This window comes from Cricetulus griseus, chromosome 4, assembly GCF_003668045.3.
Source record: "Cricetulus griseus strain 17A/GY chromosome 4, alternate assembly CriGri-PICRH-1.0, whole genome shotgun sequence".
Lineage (NCBI taxonomy): Eukaryota > Metazoa > Chordata > Mammalia > Rodentia > Cricetidae > Cricetulus > Cricetulus griseus.
The window spans coordinates 94,419,829-94,445,184 of record NC_048597.1 but is presented as its reverse complement, the minus strand read 5'-3'; the positions used below and the strand labels follow the sequence as shown (position 1 = coordinate 94,445,184).

Here is a 25,356-nt window from a genome sequence, read left to right as displayed (position 1 = left end):
TTGTTTTTTTTTTAAAGCATTTAATTGGGGGACTTGCTTACAGTTTCAGGAGGTCAGCCCATGATCATCATAGAGGAGTGGTGGCAGATGGGCAAGCCTGGCCCCAGAGAAGTGGCAGAGAGCTTGCACCCTGATCCACAGTAAACAGGCAGAGAGAGAGCCCAGAGGGGGCCTGGCATGGGCTCTTCTTTTTTTTTTTTTAATTTTAGATTTAATGTATGTGAGTGCTCTATCTGGACATACAACTTTGTGACAGAAAAGTGCATCGGATCCCACTACATGGTGGTGAGCCCACATGTGGGTGCTGAGAACAGAACCCAGGTCCTCTGAAAGGCCAGCCAGTGCTATTAATGGATGAGCCATCTCTCCAGCCTCCCATCAAATCCACCCCCAGGGACACACCTCCTCCAACAAGGCCACACCCAACCAACTGGAGGCCAAGCATTCAAACATAGGAGCTTATGGGGGCATTCACCACGGGCCGCTCAGCAGTAAAGAGAACCGATTGCCATTCCAGAGGACGTGGGTTCCATTCCCAGCACCCACATGGTGGCTCACAGCCATCTGTAATTCTGGTCCCAGAGAGTCCAATGCCCTCTGAGGACACTGCACCAATGTAATGCACAGACATACACGTTCAAGCAAAATTCTCACATAAAGTGGAAATAAAATCTCAAATGAATTTAAATGACCTTGTGATGTTATTGTTAGGTCTGATCTAAAATAAAGAGGCAATTTAATCCTCGTATGGGTACTGCAAAACTCAGTTAATGGGGATTGAAATGCAGTCAGAGCTAGTTTAATGAGCAGATGTTTATTAGGAAAGTACTCTCGAGATGGAGTCAGTCCTGTACAATCAGGCTGGTGAGAGAACAGACAAAGCTGCGTACGTGCAACCCTCATATTTAAAGTCTTGCTACATCACTCTGACCACGCCCGAGTGTGCACGGTCAGTGTCACTTGTGCCAGCCCCCAAGTGGGCATGGACAGCTTCATCTGGGCCAGCCCTCAAACGGGCATGGCCAGCATTTCCCCCTACAATTCCCCTTTTAGTCTAAAAGAAGATGAAAACAGTGTAAATTATCTATCATTAACAATCATAAGGGTGAATTTTAAGAAGCTATAATAATCTAATGTCACATCTTAACTATGTCTATTCAAACTAAACCTTAAAGTCATCTGAAAGACATGTGCAAGCTTGAACACCTCCTTCCAAACCCAACCTTAAACAATAGGAAACTAGCTCTAACTAGGTGTCAACCGTGGGGAAAGAGGGTGTAGTATTCTCTATGCTACTTCCTGCTGAACTGGAATGATGACAGCCTCATGGGGTCCTGTGGGGAAAAAATGTTAGTGTAGTGAAAGTCCTGAATGGGTTAAATCCAGTCTGTATCTGGTGGGAGATGCTTGATTGAAGGTCCAGGTTGAAGTCCTTACCTTGATTGAAGATCTTGTGTTGATTGAAGTCAGTACTCGAAGTTCTGGCCAGAGTGTCAGTTGAAACCAAGCAAGCTGGATCCAGTGTACTAGAGGAGGTGTGGTCCATTTTCTTTCCGGAGTGTCCAGGGATTGCTGTCACGCAGGTCTTCATTGGCTGTCCGGGGCTCAAACATGTTAGCATACTTATTCATGTTTGCTTGTATAAGTATGCATACTGGGAAAGGCAACAATGGGAAAATACCAATTATGAAGGAATCTATACCATGAGAGAAAGAGCCAAGAAAAGACAAATGATAGTCCCTAATTTTTCTCCTATTCTGTATTACATCAATTGGATTCTTGATATAATACAGAAACTCTGAAGTTTATTTTAACAATATGCTTGGATTTTGAGGAGGAAAGCCAAATCCAGCTCTAAAGCCAGCATTGGTTTAATTGAATAGGGACTAGGAAGTAAAGAGAAATAAATGTAGATTTATTTTTTTTTGAGTTTTGTTTGATGTTATAGCTACCTCTTTTCCTTTAAGTATCTACCCATGCAGTGTCCTGTGACTTCTGGAGATGAGTTGTCCTGTGAAGATAAAAGCAAAACACTTCCCTTACCTTTGGGAGGCTTCTATACAGTTTATGAGATATACCTTGGGAGAGTACCTGTCATTCTTCCTCATCGAGAGGTTTTCCTTTTTTTTTTGACTTGAATCTTGATTAACTTTGATGGTATCCAAAGTTTTTCTTCTCCTGTGGAAACAAAGGCGAAACTCCTTCCCCTACATAGCACATGTCCTGGTTTCCATACAGAGGTCAGTAAATCTTTGAAGTATACCGGCTGATTCGGTTCTGCAGTTTTTTTTCCATAGCCCAGTGTCTTTCTGCAGCTGTTTGTCCTTTCTCACTAGCATTAAGAAAGTTTAGTGTTAATAAAGCATTATGTAACGTATGTTTGGGGGGATTTTGTTCCCCCAGACTGTTTATGGAGCATTTCTTTTAGTGTTCTATTAGATCTTTCTACCACTGCTTGTCCTGTAGGTATACCAGTGACATGCTTTATGTTATAATATTTGAAAAACTGTTCCAATTTAGTGGAGACATATGCTGGAGCACTGTCAGTTTTTATTTGTGCAGGTATACCCATAATGGCCATCACCTCTAACAGATATGTAATAACAGAATCAGCTTTTTCAGAGCTAAGAGCCCATTGAAACCTTGAAAATGTATCTATAGTATGATGCACATATTTTAGATTTCCAAATTCTTCAAAGTGAAAGACATCCATCTGCCAAACTTCATTTCTCCGAATGCCCTTAGGATTACAGCCTACTGGCAGTGGAGTTTGATATAGAAGGAACAGGTAGGACAGTTTCTCACTATCTCCTTGGCTTGTTGCCAAGTGATAGAGAAGTCCTTTTTCAAACCTTTGCTATTTACATGATGTTTCTTATAAAATTCTGAGGCTTCTAGCACGCTTCCTATTAATAAAGAGATCAATTTCATCATTGCCTTGTGCTAGTGGGCCTGGCAGACCTGTATGGGATCTGATATATGTAATTCTATATATATTATATTATTATATATAATCATATGTGTGTGTGTGTGTGTGTGTGTGTGTGTGTGTGTGTGTGTGTGTGTGTGTGTGTCCTGTAATTGTATAAACAGTGAAGTTAATTCTGTATTATCAGGAACAAATTTTGCAGTCTCGATGTGTAAAATGACTCTCTCTGCATATTGAGAATCAGTAACAATATTAAGAGGCTCTGTAAAATCTATAAGTACCATAAGAATTTCGTATAATTCTGCCTTCTGTACAGAGGTATATGGACTTTGAACTAATTTACGTATCTCACCTGCTTTATAACCTGCCTTATCTGATTTGTTGGCATCAATGTAGAAGGTAAGTCTCCAGAAATAGGAGTTTGTCTTACAATACGTGGAAGGATCCAGATTGTCTTTTTTATGAATTTAATTATGTCAGTTTTGGGATAATTGTTGCTAATTGTTCCCAAAAAGTCAGTAAGAGCTATCTGCCAGTATTCATTGTCCTTCCATAAGGAGGAAATTTCCTCATTAAGGTACTATAATTTCTGATGCATCTTTTCCAGTCGGTTGATGAAGTCTTAATTTGCCCTTTAAAATCAAATCAGAAATCTTTTCTATGTATGTCTTTAGCTTTTTATCCTGTTTATGTGGCAGAAATGCTCATTCCAATATAATATCTTCCCTCTGCATCAGAATCCCTGAAGGGTATTCTCTGGATGGTAAGATAACCAGAATACAGTCTAAATTAGGGTCCACATGGACTTCCTGTGCATCCAGTATTCTGCTTTCTTTTTCCGCTTCAGTAGATAATATTCTTGGACTGTTTAGGTCCTTATCACCTTTAAGGGCCATTTTTAAATGCTTTAAGTCATGTCTTTCCACACCAATTGTCTGTATTTGAGAAATTTCCCCTAGCAGCTTCTGAAGACTATTAAGAGTTTGATAATGATCTCTTCTAATTTGTACCTTTTGAGGCCTGATTTTTTGTAAGTCTATCTTGTAACCTAAATAATTAATAGAATCTCCTCTCTGTATCTTTCCTGGGGCAATCTATAATCCCCAACAAGGTGGAACTTTCTTCACTGTTTCAAACATCTGTTCTAATGTTTCTTTATTAGAATCTGATAATAAAATGTCATCCATATAATGATAAAGAATGGATTGTGGAAATTTCGTATGAATTATCTCTAGAGGGTTTTGCACAAAGTGCTGGCACAAGATAGGACTATTCAACATTCCTTGTGGCAAACCTTCCACTGAAATCACTTAACTGGCTGTGAATTATTGAGAGTTGGTACAGTAAATGCAAATTTTTCTCTATTTTCTTGTAATGGTATTGTGAAAAAACAATCTTTCAGTTCAATGACTATGATCAGTCATCCCTTAGGAATCAAGGAAGGTAATGACATTCCATGCTGCAGAGAGCCTATTGACCGAATTATCGTATTTATGGCTCTCAGGTCTGTCAGCATTCTCCATTTCCCTGACTTCTTATTGATAACAAATACAGGAGAATTCCAAGGGCTGGTAGATTCTTCTATATGCCCAGCCTCTACCTGTTCCTGTACTAACTTTTCTAAAGCTTCTAGCTTCTCAGAGGTCATAGGCCATTGTCCTACCCAGACAGGTTCATCTGTAAGCCTCTTTAAAGGTAGAGTCTTTGGCTCCTCTGAAGGTTTATCATTTGTGCTTTGTTTTTGTACAGCCTGGATGATTGGTAACTGTTTTCCATAGTGCCTTACTATATTTTGTCTACCATCTAAAGATTGCATATTGTTTGCATCTGATACTGGAGGAATATTAATCTGGTTATTCCATTTCCATAACAGATCACGACCCCAGAGATTTATGGCTATGTCTGCTACATACAGTTTTAACCTTCCTCTCTGTCCTTCCGGTCCAATGCAGACCACACATTAACACTCCAGCAAACTCTAGAGTTCCAATCCCTAAAAATTGAACATTCACCTCTCTAAGAGGTCATCTCTGAGGCCAGGACTTTTGGGTAATAATAGTTATGTCCGCCCCAGTGTCCACTAAACCGGTAATAACTTTATTATTAATTCTTACTTTCAACTGAGGCCTCTTATCATTAATAGAAATTTCCCAAAATATGTGTTTTTCATCTCCTCCAGTCACGTTTGATTCCTCATTACTAGCCAAACTACCATCTACTATTTTTCAAATAGGCAATGTACTATCTATTCATCCTGTGAGAGATCGTCCTCCGGACCTTTCTTGATGTGGGGGACTTCGAGCGGGCCCTCAAGGAGTTTCCCAATTGTAACGGGTTTCCTTGTATGTCTCTGGTTGATCTACATTCATTGGTCCAGTGCCTGCCCTTACCACATCTCCTACATAACCCAGAAGGCGGAGGCCTTCTATATGAGGAATTTCCTTCTATATATGGAATTTCCTTGCCTACAATTCCTCTTTGTACGTCCTATTCTGCCACATTTGAAACATCTAGGTTCCTGGTACCTTCTTGGCCCTCTGGGGATTGCTCTTCCTACCCAAGTTCCTGTTCCATTACAGTGATAGCATTTGGCCTCTTGGTGCATATTTTGACCTCTGCAAGCTACTTCTCCTTCCCAAGCTCCTGCATCATTACCTTGAGAACATTTAACCTCTTGGTGTCTCTTTAAACCTTTTGAGCTTAGGATTAAGTTTTTGACCTAGATGAATGCCACCTAGAGAAATATCTCCATTGAGAACTTAACCTTTTATCCACTATGATTTGTTAAGAAAAAATCTGACTTGGTTAAGGATGTGTGATAAAACTTGATTAAGAGAGGACAAAAACTTCGAGTTTCCCCAGCATAAGACCTGAGCCAATAATAGCATAAAAGCAACTGCAGATGGGGCGGTAGCGGGGGTGGGTGGTGGTGGTCCTATGCATGTCCTTTCTAGAAGCAGTGGCAGTCAGGACATGGGGGTGGGATGAGAGGAGTCTGGTGAATGGTGAGTCTGACACATGACATGTGCCGTGCCTGCCAACGCAGCAACTGAAATCTTGCTGCATCCCTCGGAGAATTTGGCCATCCTTTCCAAGACACAGAAGGGCTGCATCTGTTATTCTCACGATTGAGTTCATCGCCAAAGTTACTCGAGTACAGTGAGATGGTACTACTCTCTTGCCAAGGGGGTCACATGTCTGTGTCTGGGCACCCTGTGCCTTGACTTCAAATCAGTGCAGTGTCTTTTATCATTTTTTTCTTTAAAAAAGAATTCAGGAGACTATATATGCAGTTTTTCTGATTCACCAGAGATTACTATTGGCCCTGACTCATATAAAATTTATGAAGGCCACTTCCATCAGCTTTCTGAAGGTGGGAATTACAAGTCTATGCTACACCTGGCTCAACTCCAATTGCAGAAGAGCAAACACCTTCTAGTCTTCGCCAGCACCAGGCACCCATGCAGTGCACACACACACACACACACACACACACACACACACACACGCAAGCAAAACACTCATATCCATAAAATAAATGAAACCTTAAAAATGATTGTATAGGGGGCTGGAGAGATGGTTCAGTGGTTAGGAACACTGACTGCTCTTTCCAAGGACCCAAGTTCAATTCCCAGAACCCACATAGCAGCTCACAACTGACTGTAAATCCAGTTTCAGGGAACCCAACACCCTCACACAGACATACATGCAGGCAAAACACCAGTGCACATAAAAAAAATAGTTTCTGGGCAGTGGTGGTGCTTGCCTTTAATCCCAGCACTTAGGAGGCAGAGGGAGGCAGATCTTTATGAATTTGAGGCCAGCTTGGCCTAGAGTTCTAGCACAGGGCTATTTAGAGATACCCCATATCAACAAGTGTTCCTCAAAAGCTGGGATGGAAGGAGGCCTGACTGTAACTCACTGGTCTAATGCAGGTCACATACAAAGTCCCAGACTAGACTTTGAAGCAAAAAGGATGGAAGATTCTTATTGGCTACAGGATAGTATTTAGGTGGAAGCTCCATCTCAAACTCTCTCCAGACTCCACCTTCAGAAAGTCCACCATCAGTGGCTCCTCCCCCAGAACTTCTCAAGACCTTGCCTACAGAGTACTCAGGTGATGGGGGGATGTTCTTGTGTATATATGTTTCTCCTAGGTTGATGCATAAAACACTGACCAATAGAGGCAGGAAAATAGGTGGGGCTAGGAAATGAGAATGCTGGGAAAGGTAGGCAGAGAGAGACCTTGAAGAGGACGTCATGCAGCCACCAAAGGAGTAACAGGTCCAGGCATTCTCTGGTAAGCCAAGACCATGTGGAAATACATAGATTTACAGAAATGGGTTAATAATTAAGACAGAGCTAGCCAATAAGAAGCCATAGACATCAGCCAACAATTTTATAATTGACATGGTTTCTGTGTGTTTATTTGGGGCTGAAGCTGCAGCCAGACCTGGCAGGACAAGAAACTCCACCTGCACTCAAGCTTCTGTCCCTAGAGCTGTCACAGGTTTGCTCTCTTGCTCTCCCCACCCTGAGATCACCCGGGAGTTGCTTTGCTTTGTTTATTAAACCTGGCCTTATTTATTTGGCTGTATTTGACTTGTTGCATCAGCGGAGCAACCCATTAACCAGGATTTCAAAATACTTAACTAGTGTGTATGCTCCTGGAGCAAGGGCCCCCTGAACCCCATGGGTAGGTAGAGAGGAGTGCTTTCCATCTGGTCACCAACTATAACTCAAAAGGGAACAAGATCCCAGACAACCCAAACCAGCCATGTCTATCATACATTTGAACTTCAAATAAGTGTGATATTCCATGAGATACTTGTAACATTAAAATTTTTTAGTTAGTATAAAGGACAGTACACACACACACACACACACACACACACACACACACACACACACACGCATGAATAAAGTACTGAGATGACTCAGTGGCTAAGAGCACTGGCTGCTCTTCCAGAGGACCCAGGTTCAGTTGCCAACATCCACATGGTGGCTCACAACCGTCTATAACTCCAGTTCCAAAGGATCCAACACCCTTTACTGGTCTCTATGGCTACTTCAGGTAGGTGGTACACCGACGTACATGCTTGCAAAATGCCCATATGCATAAAATGAAAATAAGCCAGGTGATGCTGGTGGTAGCAGCCCACACCTTTAATCCCTGCACTTGGGAGGCAGAGGCAGGCAGATCTCTGACTTCAGGGCCAGTCTGGTTTACAGAGTGAGTTCTAGGACAGTCAGGGCTATACAGAGAAACTGTCTCAGAAACAATGAAAATGAAAGTAAAAATCGCAAAATTGAAGACTGAGTTTTCCTATGACATTTTCACATATGTATCATTGTACATCATGCATATTTGACACCCCCACACTATTAGGAATGTATACTAAACATTCCTTATCTGGAATTAAATTTTAACTGAGTGTCCTGAAACTCCAATAGAAATTTCAATCCAGTTACAAAGACAAGATACTCTCAGATCTGGTGTTCCACTTGCTTTATTTGTGTGATCTGGTGTTCCACTTGCATCATTTGTGTGATCTGGTGTTCCACTTGCATCATTTGTGTGATCTAGTGTTCCACCTGCATTTGTGTGATCTGGTGTTTCACCTGCATCATTTGTGTGATCTATCTAATGTTCTACTTGCATCATTTGTGTGATCTGGTGTTTCACCTGCATCATTTGTGTGATCTGGTGTTCCACTTGTATCATTTGTGTGATCTGGTGTTCGACTTGCATCATTTATGTGATCTGGTGTTCGACTTGCATCATTTGTGTGATCTGGTGTTTCACCTGCATCATTTGTGTGATCTGGTGTTTCACCTGCATCATTTGTGTGATCTGGTGTTCCACAAGCATCATTTATGATGTGACCTGGTATTCCACTGCATCATTTTAACTTTTTAAGAATGTGATCCCCCCCCAAAAAAAAGGTTTGAAAAAAGCTGGGCATTGGTGGCACACGCCTTTAATCCCAGCACTCGGGAGGTAGAGGCAGGTGGATCTCTGTGAGTTCAAGACCAGCCTAGTCTATAAGAGCTAGTTCCAGGACAGCATCCAAAGCCACAGAAACCCTGTCTCGAAAAACAAAACAAAACAAAAGAATATGGTCTCAAGTTCTCAAGGAAAGTTGTCTAAGGCTGCCTGTGGGGTGCCTTTTGATGTCAGCATGTAAAGTATCTGTGTGGAAGGGAGAAGATGAGAATGCAGTTTCCTTTCTACCTTAACTGAAGGGAAAGGACAATGGGGGCAATTTCTCACAAAGCATCAAATGGTCTAAAGCCATGAATGTTTGGCAGTTATATTTAGTTCTGAATCCACTGTGTTAGGAATTTACAAATGTCTTAGCATTGCTGTAGCTGTGAAGGAACATCCTTAAAGGATTGGGAATCAAGATTCATTAGACTCTTTACAGGTGAAGTGAAGTTTATTTTGGGGAGAATGCACTTACACAGGAAACAGATGACCACCGTGGGTTCCCACTCCAGGGATGCCAAACCCTGCCACCTGGATGCTCTCTGCAACTGAGCAGGAAGCAAGAGAGAGCTCCAAGACCCAAACCTAATCTTCATCACCAGTCACATCCACACCTGTGATCATGCCCAAATGGCAACTTGGGGAGGAAAGGGTTTATTTGGCTTACACTGTAAGACCCCGGAAAGCTCAGGCCTCCAGGATCTCAGCCCAGGACCGCGGCCACCCCAATCACCATGTGGAGTAGAAAGCTTGATGCAAACAGCATGAGGCTTTATTGTTTAACGAGCTAACCCCATGTTAGCTCGGGCCTTTCATCCACCCACCATGGCGGATGACTAGGAAAGACCGCTCGAAGCATCTGCATAGAGATCTTACAGGGCAGCGTAAGGGGAGTGTCTAAGGGTACACACACAGGCTCAGGATTAGTGTGCCTCCAGGCTTGGAGGGTTTGCCCTGTTTTGATTGGCCAACTGGTTATGGCCCATAGGCCCTCCTAGGGAGGTTGCTATGCTCTGCGAGTCATTGCTGTGCACTTGTCCATAAAGCACAGCCAGAGCCGTAAAGCATAGCACCACCAGCTAACTTCTGATTGGTTCCTTGCCATGAGGCAGGCATCTGACCTCTTAGTGACCAAGGCAAGGTCAGACAAGCACGTGTTTGGCTGTTATGGCTGCCGAAATGGGGAGCTGGTCCCTTCAACACTTCCCCACCACTGTTCATCACTGAGGAAATCAGGGCAGGAACTCAAGGAGGGCAGGAACCTGGAGGTAGGAGCTGATGAAGAGGCCATGGTGTGGTGCTGCTCACTGGCTTGTTCCTCATGGCTTGCTCAGCCCAGGGATGACACCACCCACCATGGCTGGACCCTCCGCCATCAAATCTCCATAACTGCCCTATAGCCAGTTATTATGGAGAGATTTTCTCAGTTGAGGCTCCCTCTTCCCCAGTGACTCTGTGTCAAGCTGACACAAAACCAGTCAGCACAACAAGTATATGTGAAGTTAGTAAGTGGAGCAAAGGGCCATTTTCCATCCTTTTGTTTTTCTTCTTTGGCCCTTTCAGTTGAATGTTTCTCCTTAAGTGTTACTGTTCTACCTCCACTCAACAAATGCCTGAGAAAACTTCTCTGTTCTTCCAGCACTGAGGATGTTGTCTGGGTGTAGTTTTGAGAGATGGGGAGGCTGTAGTTTTAGAAAAAGATGTTCAGGATATGGGCTCCTTGAGAGTGTGTGTGTAAAATGGGAACGCACAGTCTGTTTCTCCAGACTGGGGTGACGATGGAATACGAAAAATGCATGGGCTTGTAAAGCAAAGCCATCCACAGGGAAGGTTGACTTGAGCGCTTACAGTAACGGTGGCACATTCTGGGCGGAAGATAACATCGATCCCTGCGGAAGCTGGCCAGGGTATAATATTAAGGCTGGACCGCTGCTCATGGGCGGAACCTTGTCCGGTCTCCGCCCGTGGTCCCCCCTTCCCCTCTCCCCCCCTCCCCTTTCTCGTCTAGTTTCCAGGGTAACCACGCGAGCCCAGTGGGCAGGCCGCGGAAAGGGTGCGTCCAGGGGCGGGGCTTGCGGCGGAAGCGGCGTCCCCACGATCGGTGCGGGCAGGGCTCCAGAGATGCTGCGTGCGCGGTGGCTGCGGCTATGTACCGCGCTCTGCAGCCTCCTGCTGGGGCAGGCCCAGGCCCAGGCCCCGAGCCCCGGGGTGCCGCCGGAGCGGAGCCGGCCCTACGCGGTGCTGCGTGGGCAGAACCTGGGTGAGCGCGGAGGGGCGGAGGCGGCGCGCGTTTACAGCCTGAGCCGGGCACCGAGAGCCTGTCAGGGGTTTGGGGAGCTGTCCTGGTTTGGGGAGCTGTCCTCACGCTGGTCCTCACGAAGCCGGTTTTCCTGCTGTCAGCCCCAGGCTTGGGAGGCAGCGCTCGTTCCCTGTGTGCTGGCGGCACCTGCTGGAACTGGAAGCCGAGGACCTTGGTTTGTGCGCTCGTGTCGATGCGCTCATGTCGGGCTCTGTGGATTCAGGCTAGGCAGCAGGGCTCATCCTGCAGGCATCCCTCTTCCTGCCAGATAGGCCCATTCTCAGTGATGGCGTTGGTAATTGCCACGCTTAGCATTTCCTACACACAGCTCAGAGCTGTTTACATGGTTTTGTTTTTTGTTTTTGAAGGGGGGGGGCGTTCATTGTAAGCTAATGAGAAATGTAGGGTTTTTCAATCCTGTTTTAACAGAAAAGGAAAATGAAGCCCAGAGGTTATATTACTCAAGGACGCCCGGGTAGGGCGTGATGAATGCCAGTATTTGAGTCTGGGCTTTGAGGGGGCTTGAAACAACTTTGAGGAGTATCTGTTTATATACATGTCCCCACATACGAGTGCATGGCCTGAAAAGAGCTCTGGCTCCTGATACTGGACAAACCAGGGTAAATCTGTCTGTCCTGCCTCCGCCCTCCCTTCCCTCCTCGTTAGTACATCTGTGTATTTGAAGTGAGTGACCACCTGATGTCGTTCTGGATTGTCTTTTTTGTTTGTTTGTTTTTTGAGACAGGGTTTCTCTGTGTAACAGTCCTGGCTGTCCTGGAACTCACTCTGTAGACCAGGCTGTCCTACAGTGATCCTCCTGCCTCTGCCTCCTGTGTGTTGGGATTAAAGGTGTGAAATGCAGCCCTAGGCAGTTGAGGGCAGTGGGATTTTTGTCTCTGATTTAACAACGATACAGAGAAGTTGGGTACTTGTAGTAAGGCGCATAGCATAAGAAGTGTGTGGGAACCCAGGCAGTGCGACCCCAAACCCTGAGCTCTTCACCTTCCTGAGTGCTGCCCATCTTGACCTCAAGTGAAGTGTTTATCTGTCATGCACTTATTGTCTGACCAGCACTTGATGAACACTTTTGAAGGTAATCCATAGTTAAGCTTCAAGGAATTCTTTTAACTAGGTTTTCATTTGTCCCACTTTGTTGATGAACAACATGAGGGTCTGTGATGGGACATGACCATAGGAAGAAGCTAAAATCATCTTTTGAAGCTGAGTGGTGGTGGTAATGGTGGCACACGCCTTTAATCCCAGCACTTGAGAGACAGAAGCATGTGGGTCTCTGTGAGTTCAAGGCCAGCCAGGGCTACACAGAGAACCCTGTCTCAAAAAACCAAAAAAAAAAAAAAAAAATCTTTTAAGGTTGTTTTGGAACCAGTCTGGTTACTGATGTGCCATGCACAAGAGGCAGGTACCAGGATGATGAATAGAGGAGCTTATCAAGCTCCAAATGGATATTAATCCAAATAGCTAAGCTTTTTCCTTTCTTCCTTTGTTTGGATTTTGTGTGTGTGTGTGTGTGTGTGTGTGTGTGTGTGTGTGTGTGTGTGTGTGTGTGTGAGTGTGTGTTCAATGAGGTCAGACTTGGGTCTCAGATCCCCTGGAACTGGAGTAAAGGGTATGGTGTGCTGGGCCCATTATGGGTGCTGGGTCTTTGTTAAACACCATCTTGGTCTTAGATGAGCTAAATGCCATCTCCAGGTCAACTAAATACCTGTCCAGATTGTCAGAACTCTTGAAATTCCAATTTCCTAAGGTCATGACTATAACAGCACTTAAAATCCTCTTGCTCCATTTAACCCATTTCCTTTTGTTTTGGAAGGGGCTTTGAAATGGTAAAGGGAAAGGAAGCCTGCTTCTTAAGGCAGACACAGGACTGCGGAGATGCCTGGCAGTTAGTCCTGGCTGCACTTGAAGAGGGCCTGAGCTCGGTTCCCAGTACCCTTGAAGATCTTAAAATTATATCTGGTCTTTGGGAGTTGTGACATGCTCTCTTTGTCATTTTTTTTTTTTTTTTGGTCCTTTCTCCCTGTCACCCAGAAAAGAAGCTCTTTGTGTGTAAGAACTAGGCTAAGAGGATGTGATGGGGTGGTGGGGTGGCAGTGGGGGAGGCACAGATGTTCTGAAATGACAGTCTCGAGAGTAGTCAGGTCTTGGCTTTTCCAGAGGAACTAGACTTTGACCAGCACAACCGTAGTCAAGCCCGCTGGAGCCTGGCATGGGCCCATACACTTGCGACTCAGCATTTATGAATGTACCTTCGCTCATTAAAGGTCACAGCATTTTGATCACCACAGGAGCTTGCTGCCGCTGAGTAAAGCAAGTGGCTTAACATTAGTGCCTTAAAGCCCTGGACTGAGTCCACTTGTACGTCCCACTTCTTCCCTGAGCTCATAGAATGTTCTAGACATGAACTTTACTCTCTCAAAACACAACTGGGGGCTGGAAACACAGATCAGCAGTTGAGAGCACTAGCAGCTCTCGAAGAGGCCCTGGGTTTGATTCCCAGCACTCAAATGCCAGCTCAAATTTTTTAACTCTCGTCCCAGGGATTCTGACACACACTCCCCACCTTGGGGCCTCTGCCAGCACCCACGTGGTACACAAGCATATGTGCAGGCAACACACACACAAAATACATTTTAAAAAACACAATTTGGGCCTGGAGAGAGAGCTTGGAGGTTAGAGTGCTTCCCACTGTTCCAGAGGACCTGAGGTTGGTTCCCAGCATCCACTTTTGTGGCTCACAACCTCCAGTAATTCTAGTTCCAGGGTTCCAGTGTCTCATCTAGTTTCTGCAGGTACCTGTACACACACAGCACACACACTCATCTTAATACACATGTACACACACACACACACACACACACACACACACACACACACACACACAGTCAGTTGGGCCAGCAAGATGGTGCAGCAGGTAAAGGTGCTTGCTGCTAATCCCAGTGACCTGAATTTGCTCTCTGGGACACACATTGAAGGGAACAAACTCCTGAAATAGTCCTTTGACTCCAGTACGTGCACAGGCACATATATAATTACAAGTTTTTAAAGTTTTTTTTTTTTTTTTCCAGCAGGCTTATAAAGTTATGGCGTTTAGGTGAGAAGCCTCTTGTCAGGGTTCATCCAGCCACTAAACTGGCTTATTTATCAGATCTTCAAGCTTTAAAGATGAGTGGGCTCCTGGCTCTCGGCTCTCTTATCTCTGTCAGGTGTTTCTTGGAGCAGATGCTAGAGGATCTTTTATCCCAACTAACCAGATCACGATGGTCCTTGCCTTTTCTTTTTCTTTCTTTCTTTCTTTCTTTCTTTCCTTTTTTTTTTCGTTTTTTTTTTTTTTTTTTTTTTTTTTTTTTTTTTTTTTTTTTTTTGAGACAGGGTTTCTCTGTGTAGCTTTGGAGCCTATCCTGGCACTTGCTCTGGAGACCAGGCTGGCCTCGAACTCACAGAGATCCACCTGCCTCTGCCTCCTGAGTGCTGGGATTAAAGGCCTGCGCCACCAATGCCGGGCTCCAGAGGCCTTTCTTAACATTTAGTGGTGAATGGGCCTGGTAAATGCCTCAGTAAGAATGCTTGGTCTTCAAACCTGAGGACATAAGTTCAAGTCCCTAGCATCCACACAAAAAAAAAACTGCACATGGCTGCCTGGGGAGGTAACTCCAGCAATTATAGGAAAAAGTACTTGCTGGCTGCTCAGCTAACCCAGCCAAAACCAGCCAGTTTCAGGTTCCATGGGAGACCTTCTCAAGGCAGTAAGGCGGAGGTGGTAGGGAAGAGGCCTGACTCTTGTGTTGACCCTGCACACACATGTACGGGATGCACACTTGCACAGTAGTGAGCACTCAGTCTACCTTCCTTTGTTGTTTGCACAGCCCTGTGTTCCTTGGCTTCCTTCCGTTTGCTTCCTGCTTCTCAGTGTGCCTTCCGTAATGCCTGTCTACTTGCCGCACGCACATGCTGGGCCTGCTCTGGTGCCCAAGGCCCTTGCTTTGCTAACCCCTTGGTTGTCTCTCACAAGGAGCTCAGAGCGGACATTACCTCAGGTGCTCCGCCCCCTCATGCCTGCAGTTGCCCAACCTCGTCTGTCATATTGTGGTTTTTCCTGGACTCAGGCTATGTGAAGAACACTCACATGTACTTTCCCGTATCTGTGGGGTGACTTGAGGAAGTGCCTGTTTATGGCTAGTTCTGGCACCTACCCAGCCCCTTGGTTCCAGTAGCAATTGGAAAAGCACTGTCTCTTAATGAAATCATGGAGCCTGGAGCCTACACGAGGTAACCTGTTTTCCCTTTGCAGTGTTGATGGGGACCATTTTTAGCATCCTGCTGGTGACCGTCATCCTTATGGCATTTTGTGTCTACAAGCCCATTCGTCGTCGGTGACAGCTACGCAAGATCATCGTGCTTCAAGTTTCTGGGACAGCATAAGTTGTGTTGCATGTGAGCTACTGGAGATGGTGGGATCAGAAAGAACGTCTAGGAAGTGACCACTGATCTGGATGGGTGGTAAATGCTACAGGTGGTAAAAGCATCTAGCAGTACTTGTTTCCCTAACATCGGTTATTGGCTACTGAGTCCGAGTCTTCAGTGTTTCTTTTTGTTTGGCTGTGCTGGTTAAAAGTAAAGCCTGAAGCTCTAAGGTTCCCTGTAAAATGTGTCCATTTCCAAGTGTGCAGAAGAACCACGCTGGAGAGGACTAATCACTGATGCTTGAAATAGTAAGGAAGACTTAACATGTAGACATCCCCTGCTTTCAACCATTCTGTCACGGTGTGTTAGTCACATATGAGGGCCAACAAGATGGCTCAGCAGGTAGAGGGGCTTGCCACCAAGCCTGATAAGCTGAGTTTAATTCTGGAAGTCATATGGTGGAAGGAAAGAACCAACTTTGTAGGTTCTCTGACCTCCACACACGAATATAAAAACAAAGCCCGCATTTCCACTCTACTGGTTGTAGAGCCAGTGTTCACTGTGGGGAACTGAGGCCATCATTCCTTGTCTGCACCGGCACTGTACTTGAGTGCCCACAGCTGAGCCAGAATTGTATCCTAGGTCTGTAATCATGTGCCCCCTTGGTCTGGAAGGCTCAGGGTCGGACTGTGAATGCTACTGTCTATCAGAAGAACAATTCCACCTGACTCGAACATATTGATGTCCCTCTCACCCACAGCCTAAAGATTTTGATAGATTTTCAAGTGGGAACCTGAGAGACTTAGCTCTCCCTCTTCCTGGGTGTAAAGGCGTCATCTATGTGTCCACTGTGCAGGCTGCTGTGTTTACAAGACTGAAGCTTTCCAAGTGCTGCTACTGAACTAGATTTCCCCTGTTGTTACTTTTCACAGATATGGAGTGGCTATCAGTATTTATTTTAAAGATGCTAGATTTAATTTTGTTATAAAATTGTTGTAATGCTTAATCTTGTGTTTCCTGCAAGCACAGCACTGGTCTTTTTTGTTTTATAATCTAACAACGTGTACTTGATTTGAATTAACTGATGAGGAGCACTGTAACTGTTGGGGTCTTGTCCGTGACCTTGTAACACTGAGCCATTAAAATGTCAAAATTAAAGAGAAACCCTGTCTGCTTTTTTATTCATCATTATGTTCCCAAGTGTTTACAATGCAGGGGTGGGGCTGTACAGAGGGCACAGGGGTTAGAAGCACTTGTTGCTTGGTTCCCAGCACCGAGGTGCTAATGCAACCAACTTCCTGTAACTCCATTTCCAGGGGATCTGACACCCTCTGCTGACCTCTGGTGGACACCAAGCATACATGTAGTGAACAAACATCACAAAGGCATATAGTCTTTTAAAAACTTTAATGCAGGTGTGTGTGTGTGTGTGTGTGTGTGTGTGTGTGTGTGTGTGTGTGTGTGTGTGTGTGAATCTGGTCTCGTTCGTTTAAGGAAGACCTGTGCAGTGGAATTTAAACTTGTATGTGAAATAGGCTGAGCCAGACACTCTCTCAGGCTGGGACAGCAGTCCTGCATCTTTGTTCGAGGCCAACTATAAAGAGCTCATCCTCGTCAGAACCTCAGTTTCCTTAGTGAGTCCTAAGTGACATAAAATACTGAAATGTAGGGGACATGGCCATAGCCAGGCTGCTGTCCCCACGAGTTCCAGATTACTTCCCTGATGGATGAGGAATATGGGGGTACTGAGGCCAGGTACCGGGAGGACATGTCCAGTCCCACTTCATGAATAATCTGTTTTGGTATGCCACTATAATACTTGTTGCCATTTTTAAGATTTTAAAAGGTTCTTGCCAAGCCTATAATGCTCGTTATTGCTCTTCACTTGGTGGATAACCAGTCAGTTGCTGTAGACACAGATGAGTCCCAGGGCAAAGAATTAGACCAGAGACACCTGGTTAGAAATAGAAATTGTGGGGCTGGAGAGATGGCTCAGCAACTAAGCAATACATGTATTATTCTTCCAGAGGACCGGAGTTGATTGCCACCATCTACATCAGGCAGATCACAATACCTCTACTACAGCTCCAGGGAGCCCCTTTCCTCCTCAGACACACACAACTTTTTTTTTTTTCTGGTTTTTTGAGACAGGGTTTCTCTGTGGCTTTGGAGGCTGTCCTGGAACTAGCTCTTGTAGACCAGGCTGGTCTCGAACTCACAGAGATCCACCTGCCTCTGCCTCCCGAGTGCTGGGATTAAAGGCGTGAGCCACCAGGCCTGATGGCGCACACCTTTCATCCAGCACTCAGAAGGCAGAAGTAGATGGTCTCTCACCAACCAGGGCAATACAGACGGATCCAATCTCAGATAAATAGCTTTATGAAAGGGAATGCAAGGCTGTAAGGAATGGATGGTGGTCACCTGTTTAGCCACTGAACACATGACCAGTCCAAACCACACAGATGTTAGCAAACACCTTTTTAAAAAAATGTGTATATTTTATTCATTAATCTATTCAAGTTTGAAATACCTATCTCTTAAAATTGGGTTTACCTCCTCACGCTCCTTGAGGTCTGGGAACTCTGGAGGTAGCGTCCCATAGCTAGAAGCTGGACTTCAGTCTTAAACCCACACCCATTTCTAGACCCAGGGCTAGGTAGCACTTTGACCTCCATCACTTATTGTCCCATGGTCACTTAAAATTTCTACAGTCCAGTTCATCTCCCTTGATGTCATCATGGTCAGGAGGAGCCTGAGGTCAAGCTGTTGGCTATGCGTTCCTGTCACTATTCAAAGCCAACTTTCCCTTGACACTGCACTTTCTATAGTGTGACAAGACTGGAACAGTCTCTCAGAAACCTGTATTCAGTGCCAACAGCACTCCTGGGTAGAAGTGACTGGAGCATGAGCCTTGGTGAACTACTTGGTGTGAAACAGTTCTTAGACTGCATGCATCGTGGCCTGCAAAGGGGGTGTTGTTTTTCATGATGCTTGAGGCTCAAGTACTGCTTATTCCCCCAAAGCAGCTGCTCTTCCATGTTCCTTCTAGCCCCTTCTAGAACCCCAACACTGTCATCCAGCCACTGCCTTTTTCCTTTAAGGCCCCAATTTTCACTTGAAAGCCTTAAAAATAGTACCCCAGCACTCTGGCTTCCAGGATCAGCGGGGTTGATCATGGCCCATTTTCTCTTCTGCTACCAGGCACCACTTTCACAAGGTGAAGAGGATCCAAACTGTCCAACACTGGGTGCTTTTCATTTATTTCCATCTGGCACAAGTCATGAGGAATGTTGCCTGTTGCCTGTGCCCTGGGCAGGAAAGCTGGGGGTGGGTGATAGTGTGCTGCTTTGTAAAGGGCAGGCACTGTGTCCTCCAGTGACAAGAGGAAGACTGTGGAATAGACAGGACTCTGGCTGTCAGGACTCTGAGTACCCTCTGTGGAAGCATATTTATTTGCATTTTAAGAGAAAACACATGGGGAAAGCTGCAACAATGCTCAGTACCTTTTTACGTGACTTCCTGGGGACACAGTCAGACTTCAGGAAAGCAGAGCAATGGAATGCAAACACAGGAGTTACCTAGGATTCACTTTAGTGAGTAAACATGGCCCAGTGCAGCCATTCCCGCAAGTGTCTTTGCTCCTGGCAAACGCCAAGTAAACAGACCCCCAAGCTGAGTACAAATGTGATGGCCATACTGGCCTTATGTACAGGGAAGGAATTTGGTTAGACCATGACAAAAGGCAGATGGCCATGAGGAATTAAAATCACAATTCTTTTTGTCTAAGAACATTTTACTGGCAACACTGACTGTATCAAACAGACATTTCTGGGGACCGTGGATTCTCTTCCTGTCCCCAGAAGAAGTGTAACAGGAAACAGACGCAAAATGGGAAGGTATTACTACCATGTGATCAGCGCAGCCTGTGGGGGTGAATGCCTGCACCAGGTGAGAGGTGCAAGGTGCCCTTGGCTGTATTCCCCAGGGGCGGTCTGTTAGCAATAGGTATTTACAGGAGGGTTAGACAAAATAGTTAACTACTAAACGTATCCAAAAAAGGCCTGAGAAAATCTGGTTAAAATGCATAACCTTGTATTGCTACTGATGGGAGTAGTCATTTTTATATCTTTTAAAAATAATAAAAAGATTCTGTTAAAAAATATATTTATCCAGAAAGATGTTGATTTGAACTCTAAAAAGCAATGAGGAGTCGTCACTTTTCCCTTTTGAATGAAGAGCCTCTACTCCATGTTAGCTCCCTTCTGGTTTCAAGTTCATCCTGTCCTCTCTAACAATAGGCCATGTGCTGGCTCTCTCCCGGTGGGAAATCCTTCACCAGAGCGGGCACCGCCACGGTGACTAGGTTCTCTGCTGTCCAGTGGTCAGCTTGCCTGTCGTGAGAACCAGCCTTGGATTCCCCTAGCTGCCCCTAAGGACAGGATTAGCTGCCTTCGGTTTAGCCTGGAGGATGCTGCTCCCAAAGGAACTAACTGCCTTTGCGGACTCAAGTCAGGTCCTCAGTGTGTGGAGTGAGGTGGCTTAAAACTATTAATAATTTTTAAGGCTAAGGCAACATCCGTGGTCATCTGTATATCTTAATTTGATGCAAATAGTTAGCCATAATCTAAAATAGATCCTGTACATATCCTCTTAGCTGGGGTAAAGGGCATGGAACAGGGCACAGATGGGGAGTAATAATGGCCATGTCCTAGGAACCCTGGCAGAAGGGAAAATAAAGAGGGCAGCAGAACCCATTTCTTTGGTGAACACTCTACAAAGGCTGCTGCTCTCGTGTAGAAAAGCACCCTGACTCTGCAGTAACTGTCATCATGTCTGATTAAGATGTATCTACTAACTGCAGGGCTTGGCGTCTCTGTCTAAAGCTGGTAGTAAAAATGTGACCTGCAAGCCAGGATAGCTAATGGAAGAAGGTGACAATGCTCTCCTCCCCTCAGCCTGGAGATGGGACCTGCCAATGCTCCCCTCCTCCACTCTGGGGAGTTCCTGGTCCTGCACCTTTGCATAAGGAAGGGGCAGCTGCTGTCTGCAGGAAGTGTAGGCCCTCTGTCTAGGGTCTCAGCTGATGAAGCACTCCCATGCAGCCCAGAGGAGCCCCCGGACAGAAATGTCTATTTCTCAGTGAGTGACAGCTGCAAGACTTGCTGGAGTTCTGCTTCTTCCTCCTGGAGCCTTAGCTCCTGTTCCGCCAGCTCTTTGGCAGACAGCTCCATGGCCAGCTGTAGGTCGCTATCAAAACGGCTTGACTCACTGAGGGCACCTGGGCACTGACCTTCCATAGTGGTTAGGAGGCTCTCCTGGATGGCCCTATGGTGGGAATGGGACAGAGTTATTCCTATCCTGAAGGCAATGGTGACAAATACATTCTTAGTGATTAAAAGCACACTGTACCAAGCACTCCTCCTGATGCACGATGTCATGCACTGTTGTGATAGAGCTGCTGGGCCTATGTGACTGCATCACCCAGTACTAGGATATGAATGGAACTCTGGTCTGTTGGAAAGCACAGCTGAGGTGCCTGACCTCCAGTGCTCACATAGGAAAAGGAGGCACTACTGCAGTTTCTACCATTTCTATAGCTCTTCCTCAACCATCTTTAACTCTATCTATCCTCACCCAGCCAGACCTGCAACTCACATTCACAGAAGACCAAGCCAACCAGAAACCATTTAACCAGGGCTTTGCTGCAAGTAGCCCTAACCTGTGAAGCAGTCAGCATTTGGTTCAGAGTTGGTTTAATGAGTAACCATGATGAGAAGAAGCAGGAAAGTGTACTGACTCTTAAACCTGCCACTGAGCGCAGCCACACAGATGCCCGGTATCAAGTGCCCATGCCAACCCAGGTTTGACAAAAGCCACATCAGGACAAGTCCCATAGTTACCTCTCATACTGGGCTTCATAACTGTGGGTGGGACTGATCCCTCCATTTGATGCTGGTCCTGAAAGGTCCTGGCAAAAACAAAGGATGGGTATGAACTCCTCACAGAGGGAATGGTTGCCAAAATGACCAGGAAATGAACACAGTGAGAACAAAATGTACAGTATTTACGTGTCACTGACTGCAATGTGGACACTCACAGTGACCGTCAGTACCATATGGTACAGGGCATCAGACATTACCACCTTCTCAGACTTTACACAGTTCTAGTCTAGAACCCCTAACCTAGTGCAACAGTCAAACCAAGGCAAGGCATGCCTTAAAGACAAACTGAGGAGACATAATTCAGTGTTTGTTGACCTGGACTCTAGCTATTGTCCTCATCAAAACTTAGTTATCAAGGTTTTATAGCTATTGAGAGAGTAATACTAAGCTCATTTGAACAGACAGAGGAAGCACTGACAGTTTTGTCTAAGGGTTGGGTCTTCCCAAAAGCAGACAGCCCAGCTGCCAAAAAAGTAAATAAAAACCAACTCCCCCATACCCAGATGAGGGCTGGAGAAATGGCTCAGTATTGAAGAGCACTATCTGCTTTTCCAGGATCCAGGTTTGGTTCTCAGCACCCATGTGGCAGCTCACAACCATCTCTACCCCAGTTCCAGGGGGTCCAACACTCTTCTGGCCACCTCAGGCACCAGACAGACAGACATGCCAGAAAAACACCCATATACATTAAAAAATTAATAAAAAAAGAAAAAAAAAAGCACAGCAAATGAATCTGGACTGGGTCTGTGATGGCAGTTAGGGAGTAAAGAAGGGGTGGGACTAGAATTACTCAAGCCCCAGAAACCTCCAGTGAGCAGTGACAGGTTCATGGACACTGTGCTCACAACTCACAGGCTCGAAGAGCAGGAGCTACTTCAAGAATTCCAGCATGCTCTGCAAATTCCTGAAGAATGGACAGTGGAAGGAAACAAGAAACCAATAACCAAAAATTGGACAGCAAAATCCTGGGCCATGAGGCCAGGATTGTAGACCACATGAGACCGTCTTAGAGAAAAAGGAAGGGAAGGGACAAATACAGTGCTGATACTCCCAGCAGGCTGGGAGTTGCCTATGTACCTAAGCTGACCTCTGCCCAAGCTAGGAGCAGCAACAGGGAGATCACACACCAGAAGGTGGAAGAGCAAGAATCCTGGAAAAGCCGCAGAAGGAGGGAGGGGACAAGGTATAACCCCAGCGTGCTCTGTTCTTAGTTCTGACTGAGATGCACAAAGAGGTTAAGGAGATTCCTCAGAATGGAAAAACACTGTCCAGGGTGAGCTTGCTTTTTATCACACCCTAACTAAGCAGCTGTTACACAATGACTGTCATCTTCGGGGAGCCAGGATCAAAGTCCACATCACTACCTTAACTGAGACTACTGACATAAACGCAATGCTTCAGTTCTAGAAGATTGTAATGCACACTTTCAAAAATATACAAGAGCTACACGGGTGAACTTGAGTTAAAGGAACTTTGCCTGGAGACACCTTATGAACGATGCCAGCTGGGGTGATGTGAAAAGACCTGCACAAACTCTGTGAATATGACATCTCATTACTTGGTGGGGCAGGGTGGGGGAGGGGCTGGGGATGGGGTGATGCGTCCTGCTGACAGCTCACCTGGTTCCTGCTGGACTCCAGAAGGCTCTGCTGGATTGCAAACTGCATTATTTCATAGTCCTCATCTTGGAGATGCATGTTCCTTCCATTGTCTTGAACATGATAGGACTCGGGGATTTCAAACACAGACTGATCAACCTCGAAGTTTGTGACCTCGGAAGCTGAAAGACAAAGGCAACTGTCCAGTGTCTCCACTCATTGCAACCAATTCAGACCATTTTGTTCTTTCAGTTGGTTTTTTGTTTCTTTCTTTCTTTTTTTTTTTAATGAGACAGGGTCTATGTAGCTCAAGCTGGCGTCAAAGTCAAAACCGCCCAGGCTGGCTGCAAACACATAATCCTCCTATCTCATTCTATGGTGTGTTTTCGTGTGTTTTCATGTGTGTGTGTGTGTGTGTGTGTGTGTGTGTGTGTGGTGTGTTTTCTTGACCGTTCTTTCCTGACATGGGGATCTTACTGCAATGCTCATGCTGACTTCACAGTTCTATACTCAAATCCTTCTGCCTCGGCCTCCAGGTGCTGAGGTTACAGGAATAAGTCACTGCACCCAGCTTAAAAACATTTCAAATTAAAAGAATGAAACCAGTCACAACCCAGGAGCCAGGGTGTAGCTGAGTAGGACAGTGCTTGCCAGCATGTGAGGCTCCTGATTCAGTGCTGCAAATAATAAAACATAAAAGATGAAGGTAGTATTAGTCAATTTGCTATTGGAAGACTTCAAAAGAACAATTGTGATTGTAAAATTCACCAGAACACAGTTTTTCGTTGTGCTTTGATTTTTCTTGGTGGAAACTAACATATAATCCTAACCCTGAATCTTGGTGGACTGTAAAGTGAAGAGATCGAGCAGGAGGCTCTTCTCTTAAATGGAGCAAACAGACTGACCTGAAACCGTGGCCGAAATGTATATTCTTCCTCCTCCAGTTGTTCCAAGTCCTTGTCACAGTAACAAAACTGATACAGTGCTCTATAAGTTGCTTTCCATTTAATCTAAACTTTCCCCCTATGCATCACAGACTTACTTTAAACTGTTTGGTATGACAGGGTTTTAAAGCACAAACGAAGTCTTTGGGTTGTACCTGTGTCAGCCTGGATCCCCTCCATACTCTGATTCTCTTCAGCAGTGCTACAGCCATTAACGTTTCCAAATGTAATCCTTGCGTTCAAAACGTGGAACAGGGGGATCTCTGACAAAGTAAGAGCTTCTATCAGTAGACCTCACTGAGAACCATAATCACTGGCTCACACGACACAAAGCACACTTTACCGTACTCCCCTGCCCCTCGCCCCCCCCCTCCACGGATAGGAAATGGGAAAACTGAGAGTGGGTCAGACCCAGGTGAAGAACTTTCTCCTAAATCACAGCGAGTGGTAATCAAAGCAGGAGTCAAGTGTCATGACTATTCAATCATCCAAAATCCAAAATAGCCTTGTCCACATGGGTCCAAAAGCTAAAGCATGTGTATGTAAAGCCAGGGAAACCCTGTCTTGAAAAACCAAAAAGAAAAAAAAAACTATCTAGCTGTGAGGGGTGAATCTAGGAGTAGTTATGTTGTGAGAGGACAGGGATATGAATGTGATGAAAAGCACACATGTATACCCCCCCACACCCATACCTCCCCACGAATACCCCCCAACACACGCATACCCCCCACATGTATACCCCCCACATGCATACTTCCCCACACACGCATACCCCACACACACGCATACCCCCACACACGCATACCCCACACACGCATACCTCCCCACGAATACCCCCCAACACACGCATACCCCCACATGTATACCCCCCACATGCATACCCCACACACACGCATACCCCCCACATGCATATCCCACACACATGCATACCTCCCCACGAATACCCCAACACACACGCATACCCCACATGCATACCCCCCAACACATGCATACCCCCCCACGAATACCCCCCAACACACGCATACCCCCCCACACATGTATACCCCCCACACGCATACCCCCCACACGCATACCCCCACATGCATGCATACCTCCCACACGCATACCCCCCAACACGCATACCCCCCCCACAGAATTATCAAAGCATTAACAAAATATTAAAAATAATCCAAAAGTTTAAAATTATCCACTGTGACGTTTTCTTACATTAAAGGTGTGGCATTAAACAAGAAT

At 45.5% G+C, this 25,356-nt stretch overlaps 2 protein-coding genes across 3 annotated transcripts in view; one reads left to right on the top strand and one right to left on the bottom strand.

The window, feature by feature from the left end:
• Positions 1 to 836: 836 nt before the first annotated feature.
• Positions 837 to 16,803, top strand: LOC103159225. Its single transcript, XM_027416065.1, has 3 exons — positions 837 to 864; positions 10,927 to 11,178; positions 15,527 to 16,803. Exons 1-3 carry the CDS (start codon positions 837 to 839, stop codon positions 15,610 to 15,612), a joined length of 366 nt encoding a protein of 121 aa, XP_027271866.1. The 3' UTR covers positions 15,613 to 16,803.
• A 2,258-nt stretch (positions 16,804 to 19,061) lies between these two features.
• The window catches only part of Ankrd13a (ankyrin repeat domain 13A), a 34,173-nt gene continuing 27,878 nt past the window's right edge, over positions 19,062 to 25,356 (bottom strand). The window contains exons 12-15 of one of the 2 annotated variants that reach the window (XM_027416023.2): positions 24,279 to 24,386; positions 23,201 to 23,361; positions 21,540 to 21,607; positions 19,062 to 20,964 (exon numbers count right to left, since the gene is read on the bottom strand). In XM_027416023.2, coding sequence (XP_027271824.1) covers positions 20,769 to 20,964; positions 21,540 to 21,607; positions 23,201 to 23,361; positions 24,279 to 24,386 — 533 coding nt within the window. In that variant the 3' untranslated portion in view covers positions 19,062 to 20,768. The remainder of the gene's footprint in view (positions 20,965 to 21,539; positions 21,608 to 23,200; positions 23,362 to 24,278; positions 24,387 to 25,356) is intronic. The other variant, XM_027416024.2, reaches the window with a different exon arrangement.

What these genes read in the sequence shown, in the direction of transcription:
- LOC103159225 (XM_027416065.1), top strand. Translation starts at nt 837, where the DNA reads ATGGAGTCAGTCCTGTACAATCAGGCTG. An exon ending in AGTCCTGTACAATCAGGCTG is followed by an intron (nt 865 to 10,926) that starts GTGAGAGAACAG and finishes TTTCTCGTCTAG; the next exon opens with TTTCCAGGGTAACCACGCGA. An exon ending in GCTGCGTGGGCAGAACCTGG is followed by an intron (nt 11,179 to 15,526) that starts GTGAGCGCGGAG and finishes TTCCCTTTGCAG; the next exon opens with TGTTGATGGGGACCATTTTT.